The sequence below is a fragment of the Cupressus sempervirens genome, chromosome 7, assembly GCF_028749045.1.
Source record: "Cupressus sempervirens isolate cs-2001-9-10 chromosome 7, ASM2874904v1, whole genome shotgun sequence".
NCBI lineage: Eukaryota > Viridiplantae > Streptophyta > Pinopsida > Cupressales > Cupressaceae > Cupressus > Cupressus sempervirens.
The window spans coordinates 617,582,964-617,599,413 of record NC_143124.1 but is presented as its reverse complement, the minus strand read 5'-3'; the positions used below and the strand labels follow the sequence as shown (position 1 = coordinate 617,599,413).

General features: G+C 35.4%; 1 protein-coding gene across 1 annotated transcript in view; it reads right to left on the bottom strand.

Moving 5' to 3' along the window:
* Nucleotides 1–16,103, bottom strand: part of MTM1 (manganese tracking factor for mitochondrial SOD2) — a 75,707-nt gene extending 59,604 nt beyond the window's left edge. The window contains exons 1-2 of the mRNA XM_089792265.1: nt 15,533–16,103; nt 15,352–15,444 (exon numbers count right to left, since the gene is read on the bottom strand). Of these exons, the coding sequence (XP_089648391.1) occupies nt 15,352–15,444; nt 15,533–15,784 (345 nt within the window). The 5' untranslated portion in view covers nt 15,785–16,103. The remainder of the gene's footprint in view (nt 1–15,351; nt 15,445–15,532) is intronic.
* Nucleotides 16,104–16,450: the final 347 nt, after the last annotated feature.

The window sequence follows — 16,450 nt, the reverse complement described above, 5'->3', positions numbered from 1 at the left end:
TTTTACTGACTTCAATATAGGAGCATCTTTTTGGTATAGGTCAAAAATACTAGTAGTTTCGATCCAAAGTAAAAGGTATGGCATGATATAGATAGAAACGAAGAAAACATATGTACTAATTTACAATAGTATATATACTAAGGAAGAGAAACATCAATTCCTATAGTCAAATTTGTGAATGACTAGTACACTATCACCTTGCTGTAGAACACATTTCCCTGATTACCCATTCAATATCAGGTCCCTCCATACAATTAGCATCAATGCCCTAACACAATGCACTAATGTCCAGCCATATCAAACATTTGCCCAAGGCCAAGGAATATAGTCATTCTTTGGTTATAACATTAAACCGGTCTGGACTATAGCATCGAAAATCATAAGGAAAGGGATAGAATGACAAACATTTGCCCTAGGCCAAGGAATATAGCCATTCTTTGGTTGTAACATTAAACCGATCTGGACTACTGCATTGGTATCATAAGCCAAGGGATAGAATAACAAACAAACTTCACACATTTACAAACTTGATCACCTACTCTATACTACCATATGACCAGTCAACCAATGCATACCTTCAAAACTTTGTCAATGCAAGCTTACAAGAGAGATCTAGCTTATTAATGGGAAGGATGCACACTTATGATAGCACACCTAGAGACAAACATTACCAGCATCTATCCCACTACTAGCTAGCTGTTCTGGACTACCCTCAACCTGTCTCACATAAAGGGAGATATACCAGCTAAGAGAGATTCAATCAAACCCAACAAATCTACTACACACTCCCATAACATTGGAAATTAGAGGAACATCAATATCTGAAACACCAACTACTTACATTAGCAAAGACATTGATTGATGCACCCTATCAGTATATATAATACTTCACCTAGAAACAAAACAAACGAACTCAGCTACATTGCTACTAGTTATCTAATGATGTAGTTAGGAGACCCTTCTTTTGTTTTACCTTTTAATAAAATTAAATCTAGTCAATATTGAAGAGAAACTTCATCTATATGTATATAAAAATTGGAATAACATTATGGGAAATTCAATTATTTCAATTAACCTTTTAAGTAATAACTTCATGGTTACCTCTATCTATATATGCAAAGGTACATAAATATATGTCTATGTATATAAATAGGTATATGTACATATACACATTCATGAAATTATACAAAGGAATATATGGATGCATATATTTACTAGGTAGCCAATGTGCTCCCTGGAGCAGTGGAGGTGAATGCGGATGTGGATGCATACAAATGCATCCAGGCACCTCCAATGGACAAACCTCAAGTTTGACGTTTTTTGCCAAAAAAAATTAAAGCACTTTATGACATGTGCTATACATAGTTTTAACATTTTCTTTGCTCCCAAGCCCTTAAACAGCCCTAATAGAGGCCATTCATTCTCTTCTCATCTCATTTTGTTTTGCTAGGCTCTCTTCTCATCTGGTCTCTATTTTGGCATTTTGAAGGCAAGGTGATAATTTTCGAAGAGGATCGTTTGTGTGGTGCCAAATAGCTTCCACAAAGGAGATCTTAGCGTCTAAGGTAAGCATTTAATCCCATTCTTAAGTCCTTTAATGAGTTTTTTACAATTTGGGAAGAAGTTTTTAAGTTAGAAATTTAAAAATAGGTTTAGCTATCTATTTTAATATTTTTGTATCTTTTTTTTGCACTTGTATGCTTGATGTTTGTAGTTTTTTTTATTGAATATAAATTTATTTAATTTCTTATAATAGCAAGAAATTAGATTGTATTATGCAAGGAGGGCAAGGAGGCAATAGAATCTCCTTTATGGAGACATATCACAAGAATATCACAGGTTTCAACAAGTGGCCCATATCTTTGGAAGTGTAACCATTGTGATAATAAAAAAGTAAAACAAATCAATAGCTCATTTTCTCAAGTCAAACTTTATTTTATGAGCCCTTCTAGTAATGGAATGGGAAAGTGCAAAGGCAAAGATGGGAAGGGGATGTCTAATGCACAAATAGAAGGATATATAAAAGACCAAGAGGCTGATAAATTGGTTAAAAGATCAAAACAAACTTCTTATCAACCTCCATCCATTAAGAAAAAATGCAATTACCCACAAAACTAGTTACATCCTCCAAACATCCAATCTTTTAAGTACTTGCAATGGAAGTGGAAAAGGAAGACATAGAAATCACCGGCCGCAAAAGAGGTCCATTGGACATGGCATTTAAAATGGAAACAAGAGAGCTTGTTGATCAAACCATTGCACATTGCCTCTATGCCAATGTTCGTCCTTTCAACTTGGTGAGATCGCCATATTGGAAGGAGATGGTGACAGCCATGAACAAAGCATTTTTTGATTACATAGGTCCCGAGTATGAAATTCTTGGAAAACTTCGGGTGCTCCTATTGTTTCTAATGGACAGAAAGATACAAGAAACCAGCCATTGATTAATGTGATTATAGTTTACCCCAAAGGGGGCAATGTTTTTAAGGCAATTGATTGTGAAGGGGAGGCAAAAGATTCACAGTTCATTTCTAAAATTTCATTGAGGTCATGGAATGGTGGATAGTTAGAATATAGTCCAAATGATCACAGACAATGCCAAAAATTATAGGCGTGCAAGTGCTTTGGTTGAGGGTTGGTATGTCACAGTTAATATTTATATCATTCTCCAAACTGGAGTAGTTGAAGGTAAATCTACTAAATTTGATTTATTTATTTAATTTTCATAAATTTTATGCCATGTTCAATTATCAAATAGTATTTATCAAGGTTGCATGGGTACTTGTACCCACACCCCTGGTACTCATACCCAAGTACCGAGTACATTTATCCCATGCACTGGGTACTCGGTGGAGAGCATCATAGCTAAGGACCTTGATTAAGATTCTGATTTTTTTTTGGTTTTTTAATTTTATATTAGCTTCTTGTTTATCAAACTTAATTCAATACCAAATCAGTTTGAAACTTTGATACTCATTAACAATAAACTTTATCACTGTTCAAGTCATAAGTTTATCATTTGCAAAATGTCATTGTCATATGATTTAGGATCTTCTTGTTCATGTTTAAAGTCTGCCTTCTTTGTTATGCATCTAAGCATTTATCATGTATTATTATTTCAAACATATAGCAAATCTGAAACTGAAAAGAATACATTACATTTGCAAACTTTATCACTGTTCTTGTTTTGAAAAACCATTGTCATGACTCATAATTTCAGATTTTTTATAAATATAAAAGTATAATTTTTAAATAAGTTTGACATACCCAAGTACCTCCGTCCCCTATTATGAAAAATACTTTAAACATTAAAAATTCAGCAATAGCATATATATATATATATATATATATATATATATATATATATATATATATATATATATATATATATATATATATATATATATATATATACATACTATAATTTGACTTATGGCTCATATTTTCAAATTTCTTGTTTTGAATGCTCAATGTCATGACTCGTGACATATATTTTGATTTTTATATTTTCTATAAATTATTAATTATATAGAAAAAATTAGGCATACACACGTACCCCCGTCCCCTATTTTGAAAAATATGCGTACCCGTACTCGTGCCCGTTCCCATACCCACGTACTCGTGCAACCTTGGTATTTATTGACATATTGTTATTTACTTACTTAGGTTGTTGAGACCTGGTTTGCATCTTGTACTATTGTCATGAGATGACTTGTCAAGGTGCAAGGCTCTTTAAGCCAAATAGTTATTTCCAACTAGTGTGTTGTTGAAAGATTTTGGATTCAAAGAGGGCCCAAAAGATCAAGGCATTGGTCTTGGATAACGGTGGGCTTGTGTGCAATTTGTATTGGATTTCAGCGAGCCTATCATGACTATGCTCCTCTTTGCTGATACAAATCAACCTTGTTTAGGGAATGTCTATGATGGCATGGACCCAATGGTAGAGAAGGTAAACTTGTCATACAAACACATAAGATGACCCCACAGAACGTGATACCTTGCAAAATAAGGTGGAAACAATCACTCACCACCGTCTGGAAAAGATGATTGCCCCATTGCACCTCCTCGCATATGCCCTATCTCTAAGGTACTATAGAAAGGAAATACTTGCTATGTCAGATAAAGTAGTACCATATGCAGATGAAGAAGTTGAAATGGGTGCTACAATGCTTTGCAAAGGCACTTCGAAAATGATGAAATGCACATAATGTTAGGACAGAATTTGGCTTATTTACCTCAAGAGAAAAACTTAGTCCAATTGAAATCAAAAACCAAAATGACATTGGAGCTATCACATGGTCGGACCTCTATAGTCAACCATCTAAGCATCGGCAACTGCTTGCAATAAAAGTCCTCTCACAAACATTTTTTTGTTTACCATTTGTATTCAACAATTTAGTGCTAACATTCCCTAATTTGCTTTTCATTATTATGTTTAATTTTGTGAACATTGTCCACATTGCAAGCTTTGTTGTTGTACGGAATTGGAGTACATACTCCTTTATCCACTCAATGAAACATAATCGGTTGGGCTAAAAAAAAGTTGAAGACTTTGTGTACTTTCATACCAACTTGCTGATAGGGAGGCTCCCACAACTGACTTACTCTGAACTCTAGACAAATGCCAACCCTTAGACCTTCTAGGGTTTTCTCTGTCTTCAACCTACACCCCTTGGGAAATCCAATCTACTTCCCTTTGCTCACTAGAGCCCATCTACCAATTCAAAATACGCTTGCTTCTTTGAACTCACTGAGGTAAGTTCACTCAACAATCACTCAGACCATTCCAAATCACCTTACCAGAGTATTTGGCCTTCAAATCAACCGGTTCAATCACAAAACTCTCCATTTGGTTTGATCTTGCAAGCATTCTTCTACCGATTTCAAGAATCCTAGTTTTTGGGACTATTAGGCCTACTAGGTCACAATTAGCCCTCCTAAATGGGTTTTTGGCCTATAGCTTCACAACCTTCCAAATGAGCATATGAACAAACTAGCATTTCAGATACCCTTTTGGGCAAACTTCAAGATTTTTAGGGTTTCGGGTCTTTGACCTGTCTGTACAGCATTAAACCCTACTTGAGCCAAATAACAAAGGAAATGAACTATTTGCAAACTTCAAGATTTTTAGGGTTTCAGGTCTCTAACCTATCCATACAGCATTAAACCCTACTTGAGCCAAATTACAAAGGAAATGAACTATTTGCAATGTCTCAATGGGTTTGGCACCCCAAATGGATTCAACCAATCCTAAATTCTTGTCCAAGACTCTAACAAGACTACCTTGACACCTCCAAGTCATTAGATTGATCTATACAATCCACTCCTACAAGTAATAATCATCTAACCCTTCTTGTCCCTAGCTGAGTCGCAATAGGACTCACCTAGGGCAAGACTTTAAAAATAATGAAACATATTTTCTAACCCTCTGCAAAATGGATTATAATGTACATGGACCCTAAAATGGATCTCAAGTGGTCATGAAGGTCCCACGGTAAGGTTTCAAGATAAGGTCATATTATTGACCCAACCCTGTTCAGAACAATGACCTAGCTACCAGAGTTTGTATTTTATTTAACTACTAAAGACTATACACAAACTACTACACCAAGGGAATAACTTACTCTAACTATATACAATGCAAAGATTGAAGCTTTTAATCAGTCAGGCACAAGTTGCACCACTTGCAATACAACTGTGATAGATTTACCAACAAATGAACATTGTTTTGCTATTGCTCCAACTTCAAAACTTCAACCAATCTTGGTACAATGGCTTAGAAAGCCTCAAATATGTTTACTCATCGTGATCTAACAATTGGTTTTGGTCCCTAAATGTTTTGGATCGAAAATGCAACTTCTTGCAAATGTTGTCATGCAACTTTGCAAAATTGCAAATGTTGTCATGACAACATTTTGACAACTTTGGCAATTTTCCATTTCCTTTAACACCTATGGCTCTTATTGATGCAAAACCATGTAAAATCATGTCTTAAAAATGTCTAACACCTTTTCACCTCATTTTGTTCATTATGGAGCCATTTTGGCTACTATGCTACATTTGGCCTAGATAGCAACTTTTTCCCATACAATGACATCTTTTTGCCCAAGTTCGGCAGTAACTTTCACACACTCCCTAACTTTCTCAAACACACCTAATGGACCCTCAAATGATCCTTATTCTAACCATGACCTGGCTAAGGTCATTACAAGCCAAACTTTCAAGAGTTTATTGTCCATACCCTATGTGCTCTTGCACCACTTGCGTCTTTTGTCACGTAAGGAGGATCACTACAAGGAAGGGGCAACTAAGCTTTGGGATGTAGCCTATGAGTATGCAAACTTGGATGCAACAATTCAAGATCTTACTACAATCATAGATGATGATGACGATGATACGTGATGCAACTAGTACAAGTGGAACCGCTTTGAGTTCAAATGATCTTGAACTTACAGGAGTTGGAGATGATGAGGATTTTTTTGAGAATCCCTATGATTTTGATTCCGATTAGTGAATATTGATTCTTGATTGATGAACATTGAATCATGAACTAGATTTTTATTTTGTAATTGTAATGATTTTCTGATTTGCATAGAAATTGTGAACATAGACATATATATGGCTTATTTAATATTATCAAAAATCTTGATCAACAGTGACATATCATATTCTCAAATAATTTAAGTTTGTACAGTTTTTGCATTTCTTTACACACACACACACACACACACACACACACATAGATAGATAGATGAAATGACATCCAAAACCCCCAAAACAATTTTTTGTGCATCCACGCACTCAATTCTTACACCCGCATTCGCATCCGCATCTGAATTGGCAACTTAGTATATTTATATGCATAGGAATATCAATATATGCTATGAGGCTCGAGCACACACACACACATACATACATAATTACACACAAGGTGCATAAAATATATGCATAAGTATATAAATAGTTGACCATACATACACACTCTTGTGAAGTTATAGAAATGAATATATGTCTGTATATATACAAACATGTACATATACATATGTATGTATGTATATATGTATGTTCATTATTCAAATTCAAAACCCACGGCTATATGCCGAGAAGCAAATTCAATCCTTGGAATACATACATATATATATACAAATGCAAGGTACATAAAATATGTCTATGCATATAAATAGGTATATATACATACACACATTGGAGAAGCTATATGATCAAATGTATGTTTATGTGTGTATACAAAAGTACGTTCATTATTCAAATTCAAAAACCCATGGCTATATGCCGAGTTGCAAATTCAATCCTTTAGGGGTCACAGTGAAGTTACAAGAATGTAACTCCTCCATCACACCCATATCATTTCAAGGAGGAGTTTTCCATTTGCTTCAAATGGGAAAAGTGATAAAGAGGAATCATTGTGAAAGGAGGGGACTTTCTCTCAGTTGCTGCGTATTATTCATTTCTTTCTCTCAAACGGAGAATGGTTATCGCACTTCGCAATTTATTCATTCATTCCTTGTCAACCAAGCATTGTGTCGTGCTATGCAAATTGTTCATTTGTTCTTTGAAACAAGAACTGCTTATGCTGCTAATTATTCTTTCATAATAGCTAGAGCTCCTTTCAGTCCACATATATTCACTCTCTCTCTCTCAAACAGCATAATGATCATTTGCGCTAAGAGTATAATCCATCTGCATATGCAGAAGGGCAAGACCACTGTGATCAGTTTAAATCATAGTCACCAGCTTGAGTTGAAGGTTCAGGTGGAGAAACTTCATCCCTGATTTGATGCATCAATTGCACAGGCACTAATTTTTTGTACAACTACATTCTTGATATGAATGTTATTATCAATTTGTAACAGTGACAGTTGATCATAAATTTGAATCATTTATGCATTGAACACATTTTAAGTAATCGTATGCATTTCTGAGAATTCAATAAAGGACATATTTTGGCAACCAGTCTATGTGTGCATTCTGATTTGATTCAGTATATATATATATATATATATATATATATAGAGAGAGAGAGAGAGAGAGAGAGAGAGAGAGATTCATTGTCATGATATCGAATGCATGTCTGATTCATAAGGAAGTTCCCCATCAAAAGATCAAATGCTTTCTGCCTATTGAAAACAATCATATGCATTCCAATTCAATTACTTACATCTGTAAACAAACCAATGGAGATTATTAAATCACGAATCTGAATTGTAACTTCTCTGCAATAACAATTTATAGCATGTGTGTTCATTGGAATGAACACTTATCTCTGTTGTATGCTTGGACATCCTACCAGCTTCTCTGCCTGAATCAGATTAATATAGGGATTAATCCCAAAGTCACTATAAGCAGAAACGGGACACCCATGCAAAAATGCAAGAGGGGTTAATTAAACTTAACGTTACATTAAAACTTAAAAAAATTGATTCGTGCATAACATATTATAATCTGATTAAGAAACAGCAGTTGTCTATTAGTGGGTCTCATTCCCTTCAAGGTTGTTATGAACATTGGGTCAGTTAGCAATTGAGCAGTTCCTTGTTAGTGGGTCACCATCCCTCGAAGCTTGTTGTGATTGTTGATATCAGTAGACATTGGCAGATAGCTTCTTGTTGGTTGCTAAGACCAATGAGTCAGTTGAACTCAATTGTGACATACAAGTTGAGCAAGGGCACTGTATACTAACAATACAAGATAGTGTCAGCTTTTTAATAAACCTTGGCCAAGGTGGTACAATGCAGTTGAATGTGACCATTAGTTGAATAAAACAGATACATGTCCAGTCAACAAGGTCATACTAGTCAAAGGTAAAGGTACCTATAATGTGTGATCGACTATGAATTGTGTAGGTTCTAAACACCAGGCTCAGATCAAACCTAGCCTTGTGTCTACAACCTCATGTACGGTAGGGCCACTTCGAGTAGAAAGTTGAGTGGAGTAACATTGATCAATGGTTGGGAGGTAAAGCACCTGATGATGCTCTCCATCTCCCAATTATGCTAAGACTTGTAAGAAAATTCCAGCATTAAAGAATGATACAGTAATCCCTTTTTCTCTCTTTGTTTATGCATTTCCTTTGAAAGAAAAGAGTATTTAAATCTATTATTTGGTAATTTTCATGTTCATGTCAAAAGATTAATTAATTCTATTTCAATTTTGAAAGTACTGAAAAGAAAATTTTATATTACCAATAGTAATAAATTTTATGATGAAATGTTGATTGTTAATTATATTGAAATAGATTAACATGTTACAGATTAGAAGGAAAAGTGTGATAGGACGCTCAAAATCTGTTCATCACAACTAATCCCAAGAGCATGAAATATCCAACCAAGACAAAATGACCCCTTGACCTACAAGTAGTAGGAACTCTCATCCATCCAATATGGGGTGGTGTACTTTCATTGTGGGAACCAATATATTGCTCTTCCCTAATGCGTCTCCTTTCTAACCCATACATGATTGTTTCTAGAGTATAGCTTCAACATCTACAATGAACCATAGCAAGGATTGGATGGAAAGGCGTGATAGATCGTCGGGAGACTATTTGTAACAACTCAGCCCAAGAGCACAAAACATCCAACCAGGATAATGTGACCCCTTGGCCCACAAGTGGTAGAAACTCTCCTCCATCCAATGAGAGCGGTGTGCAATCTGTTCCCTCTCCCTAAGATATTTCCTCCAATTCCACATATGATTGCTTATAAGGCAAGGAATAGATAAATTCATTAATTATAGAAATAAAATGGATCACAAAATTCATTAGTAGCTTGATCAAAGGCATAAAAAAGATTATTTGCACACACACAAATATCTGACGTGATCTCTTTGATGCCTTCTTCCAAGGCATTGTCCCCTTCTTATACCTTCTTATGATAGGGAGACACATCCCTACAAATTGCAAGGGATGTCTCCCTTCCAAGCTAATGGCTACTTATTAATTAAGGTAATTGCTGCTTATATTGATGTCCTTTAATTACATTTGGCCCTTATCAACTTGCTACTTTTAATAATTTATCGTTCTCAATTTTCCTTTATCACTGAGTTCCATGATATGAAACACTGCACAAGTTAATAATAGCTTTGATGTTCTGTTGTCTTTAAATGAGTCGCTGTCTTTTTAATTAACTTGATCTTCATTTCATATTCTTTGAATTGGGACATTAAAACACTTAAATACAGAATTCATTTTTCACACTCCAAATTAGTCAGCCAACAATGGCAATACATTTGAGTCAGCCAAATTCCATATAGTAGGCCTCCCTTGACAATTTGACTTTGAAATATGTATTTCTGTGTTTTACCTTGGTCAGCCTCCTAATGAATATTATTATTTATGGCTCAGATTTGTTTGAATAAGCAATCCTCTTCTTGGCGGAGGCATGACATATTTGAATGCCTGAGTCTTTAATTTATTAATGCTGAGACTATTCTGTATATCGTGGGCGCATGATAGATACATTGAAGGAGGCATAGGAAACATCAAAATGGCGGTACAATATTATTGGTGATTTTGGATGGATTCATATGAGGACAAAAGAAGGACCAAAAAAGGTATAGGCACCAATACAATCAATTATACTTTGATGGATAACCTTCACCCCTCATTTGTGCCTGGATATATCAAGAAGCCATAGGCAGAAGAAGAAGAAGATGTGCAGATCTGAAAAGGGATAGGTGCAGATTTGAAAAGCAGTAAGACAAATTTGAGAAGTGAGAGATAGGTGAAGATTAAATAAAAAGTGAAAGGGGCAGCAGTTGTTGTCAAACAGATATATCTTTTCATAACCAAAGGGTGTGACTTCCTACACTCAAAGGAGATATAAAAGAGAAGAATATCATTGACAAAACGTGATCAAAGGAGAGACAAAAGAGAAGAACATCATTGAGAAACATGTCGAATCAGAAAAAGGAAATCAAAGCAAATATACTTACAGTGTGAATTTATATTGTGGACCTATAGTGCAAGTTATATATTGTGGCATGGTATCCATATATTAAAAGCTAGTTCTCTTTACATCTGCATACCTCTGAATTGATATGCATTTTATTATAATCTAGCTTAGCATAATAGATATATTGCTGGCTCAGGAATGGGTTATATATGAAATATGTACAAGATGTTACGAATATACTATATTTATATTCTCTGACTGCTGTAACCAGACATGGTGAGGGAAATGAGGGATTAGCAGCAGAGGAATGGTGATTGAGTCATCTTCTAGGCACGCCAATTCATGGTATATGACCGGGGAGTCACTAGGTCAAAGGGGTACAAAAGCAATGCAGGGTACTCCACTTGCTAACACAAACACACACACAGCAGAATAGAAAAATAGCAGCAAATTGCAAGAACATAAAGTTGGCTTCTTTTTATCTCCAAAAGAATGGAAATACAATGTTCAGATATATGATATACAAAGTCACATGGGCATTTTCCTTAGAATATTCTGTAAGCTAGAGCCACCATATACCTCCCCGGAACTATCCTAGATAACACTACGGGCCTTCATTATAAAGGCAATTTTTAACAGCCCAATAAGGTTCTAGAAATTTTAACCCTGGACTTTGAAGCTGACCAACCCTAAGATATTATTATTTATATTTTATTACATTAGAATAGGCCCCAAACAACTTCGAAACTCAACAAAAATCTTAAAGGAATTTTATTTTCTTAGCTTTCAAGTAGTGCACCTTCTAGAGACCATAACTCATTGCCAATTGCTTTGATTGGCTATCATGACCCATTTCGGAAATGTCACAAACTGCTCTATGGTGTTGGTCTTACACAAGCTCTAGCCAACCAAAGTTTTTATACCCTGCTGCCAATACCGAAGATTTCCAATCTCTTCAAAAATAATCTTGTTCTTGCAATGAAACTCTACTGGCAGGTTGACATTTCCAAAGTGAACCTCTAGGGAAAAGCACTGAACATTTTGAGCTCTAACAACCAACTTACTAAAAATGATAAGCTTCCATAAATAGAATCTATGCATTGAGATAGCCGTTGTTGAAAAAAAAAAATAATAATATAGGGTGATTGTTACATCCCAAAATTTTGACCTAAATTCTAAACTTGTTCATAACCGTTGGATTTAACGAATTATTCTTTCATGATCATGTGAAATAGGCAGTTATTTATATACATTGTATTAACTATTAATGAAGATGGTCTTTAACCATTAACTGTTATTAGATGATTAGCAATTGCTTGATTTAAAATAACAATTATTATGTTTTAACGAATTATTATTATGGCAGAGGTGTTTTCACGGGTGATTGCAGGAGAAGATGAAGAAGGGGGGAAGCATTGCTAAACGGGATCCCCAGAATGGGATGTTCGCTTAGTTCAGTCATCAAGATCAGTAGGTATAGCCTTAAACTTCTTTGGAAAGGACGCAACGACTTGATCACAGGATACATTTTTAGGACCCGCATGAGCTATTGAGAAAATAATCTAAGAAAACATAAAATAATCTAATTTAAAAATATAAAACATACCTCAAGGGATTTTTAATTGATCTTCATCATATTATTATAAAAAATATTTACATACGTACATATAAATATAAAAATGAAATGGCACCAATAAATTATAATATCATAATTTAATGATGTCAACCCACTGATATACTTACATGAACGTATATAAGTATATATTATAACAACAATTGAAATTATAATCTTTCCAACTTTTATTTTATTTATTTTTTCTTTCCCTCTTTTTCATAATCGATAAAATACTTGGAAATTTGAATGGTTTAAAGTCTTTTAACTGATGGAAGCCAAGAAGTCACGGCTAGACTTTTAGATGGAAGTCGTGAAGGGAGTCGGACACCACTGTCCACATTTTCACATTTCTTTTATGCCACCGTTTTCAAACTCTTTGCCTCGATAGCCCCGAGTTCTACATCATCATACATCCGCCAACACCCCTGCAATTACCGATTCAAAACCTTGTTCAAATTGTGTGAATTCAATTGAGCCGAGCAAGTATTGGCTAGGATAGTAAGGTTAAGTGTTGAAGGTGACGTCTTAAGAAACGAGAGGGTGCCGATCAGATTTCAAGTTCTCCAAACCATACATATCAGGTCATGAGTTACCTTCCTATGTTTTTTTGAATGCATATTCTACTACAACAAGCTAAGCTTAGGAGTCTTTTTCTTTATGACAGATCATATTATGTAACTTGCTGACTGTTTAGTACGAATTATATTGAGTTTCCCATTTTATTTTCATTGTATCCACAACCATCTTTAAAGAAGTTGAGTAGTAACTTTGAAAAAGGAGTCTCATAATGTTGTAAGAACCTTCATGAATATTACTGATATCAATAGCAAGATTTATGTTGTCTCAAACTATGATAAAAGATATTAAGAGCAGAATGCACATCCAACGCACCTGGGAATCATCGGCAATGAAGCCACAAAATGGTGAAGAGGTGAAAAAGGGTAGAGTGCTCATAAATTTTTAATGCACTTGAGACTCACCAACTGGTAGCCATGAAATGGTGAAGAGGTGGAATAAATTTGCAAGAAAACAAAGGAGAAATCAGACATGAATAACTTAAAAGAAATATGCTCAATAGCTAATGCTTATCCCTGTAATGAACCTGTTGTCAAGTCGAGCGGTCGTGATCGAGTCGTTGAACCCATCGGAAATCCTTGGCCAAGGTAGTTTATAGGCATGTTTGCCATCTAATGATCACTTGATGTCAATAGTGTCAGTTATGTAAGCATGTTCGTTTCATAACTGAGAGGACATTCAAAACACCAAAATGCTTAGGTGGCTGGACTGAAGAACATCCAAAGACTAATCCTAAGGTAGGGAGGGCCATTCTAATTTAATAGAATGTGCGGGGATAAATATGGTCCAAGGTTGGGAGGTTAAGCCTATGTCAATGCTTCTCCTCTCGCCAAGGCCGAGGCTTGCACAACTAGCTAAAGATCCTCCGATGATACTTGTATGTTCCTTTCTTTTCTTGTTAAGCATTTACTTTACTTGTTAATTAGATAATCATGAATATAGATATGCCAATTAGTCATTAATCTAGTTATTTCAGCTAAACATGAATACATTTGTGAATAGTAAATCGTTATTACGGTTGATCATGAATACAATTATGCTAGTTAATCGTTAATTTATTTATTTCAATTGAATATGATCACACTTATGCTAGTTAATCATTGATCAAGTTATTTCAATTGAATATGATTACAGTTGTTTTTTGTTAATTGATAAAAGCAGTTAATGTCATGTGAAAAGGAATTAGTTATCTATTTATAAATGCTGGGAGCTTTTTGTTTAAACCATTTTTGTTTTAGATATGAAAATGCGTTTGTTACAGTGATGCAAGATTACCCTTACACCCAAGATGCTCATGCAACAAAAGGGTATTGCCTTTAGGCTTAGAAAGGGTCGACTTTCAAGGGCACCTACTAGGAATACTCCTCAGGCTCGCTATCATGGCAAGCAAATGCATTAAGGTTCAATCATTAGAAGTAGGATAAAATTACAAGATTGAGGGGAATGGTTATAGAACACTTCACTAGGTACTCCACCTCATGGGATGGCAAGAGCCACATGAGGCCAAGAGGGATGATATATCCACTCTTGGCCCAAAGTAGACGGTCTCTAGGGCTCCCCATCAAGTCATTGTATCTTAACCTCTTCTATAATCGAGTCTTCTTAAATTGATATAAGAAATGTAGTGGCCATACCCACACTTCTAATATATGCTTATTGCTAACAAAAGAGGTCTAATTTATGAATTATGATAAAATGATACCTAACTTGTTTGTAGGGTCTTAATCAAAGTGAAAGATATCTCTAAACCCTAATTGTTTCAAACAAAAATTGTGGCCCTTATAAAAATTAAGGGTTTACAATTTCCCCACATTATAAGGGAACAAAATATGCTGACATATATTGTCACTTTGTTTGACAACTGGTAGATGATAGAAAATTTGACCTGCAATATAGTCCAATTGAGAATCAAAATATAGACATTCTCAACAGGTCTCCTAGAAGAAATAAATATGCTCGCAGATTCAATTCATGCCGGGAAGCAAGAATAAGCTGACAACCGCGTATCCAATGCCTATAAAGTGCTGTTTATGACGTTTTATAACAACATGCAAGCGTGCCAAACAGTGATAAATACATAGATTTCAAGGAATTCGGAGGTTGCGTTGATTAATATAAAGAAAATTGTAACAAGCGTATTTTAGGACTAACGGTAAGTTTTTTAAAGCATTAGAGCAGAGGCAGTGCATATTTACCGACTCGTGTGTACCTGGTTTACAACCTTTTCTAAGAAAAGATGCAAGGAAACATTACCGGGTCACCGCCGAGAGTTAACATACGCGCTCTGATACTCTGGTGATAATGTGAATAAGATGGCGCTTCCGCCGCCTGGGCTTGAAGCCTTGTCTGCGTTTAAGCCGCCCACGTTTATAAAATGAATTGGTGTCGCAATGAAGGAACTTAAAATGAATACCTGATCGGTCAAAGTTCAAACCTTAACAACATCGAGTGGATTTACTATGATAGCGGATAGAAAGGCAGCGCCCGCGGCAGAAAACGCTCTTTCCCTAAAACCTATAGTAAGCTCAGAAGGTGAAGAAGAAAAGGAGGGGCACTGAGCAGTCTGTGAACAAGAATCGCGAACTTGAACCTCCGAGATATCATCGGACGAAGAGTTTGCTGCGGGAGAAAAGGCGTCGGCATTCTTAAAATTCATTGACGCAATCCAGGAACAACGATGACCCATCCTTCTGTTCAAATCCTAATATCATCAGTATACTGGTATGATTGCCCGCTTCGAGACCCTAAACCCAAAAACCTACAACCCACAACTGACGCCTCCCAACGCAGCGTGTTTGACTGTTATTCCCTTCAGATGGCTTGTGTTTTCCTCAACTTCAACGCGAGCTCCACCTGTGCCCGTTCCCACCTCCAATGTCGCCGTGGGGGGCGCGCAAACTTCTTTTGATTCTCAACGGTGACATGGGCTCTGGTGGAAAATTTGGAGCTTTTGAGCTTGCATGGACTTTTCAGGGGTATTGGTTGAAAATAATTTTAGGGTGGACGATGAATGAGGTGGGGCGAGTGAGCTATTTGAGGAGGCAAATCTTTTGAGGAAATAGAAAACTAATGATCGACGTTCATAATAGAAGAGATATTATTATGAGAGAAAGAAGTTAAATATCCGTTAATAATATTGTGTTTTGTAATTGTTTAATGTTTATTATGATACTAATGTTTTCATTCAAATCAACTCATAGCATTAAAGATTAAAATGAATTTCAAATGTTGATATCTTTTTCTAATTTTTCATTTTATCTATTGATCCATACTACCAACTCATAGCATTAAAGATTAAAATGAATTTCAAATGTTCATATCTTTTTTTAATTTTTCATTTTATCTATTGATC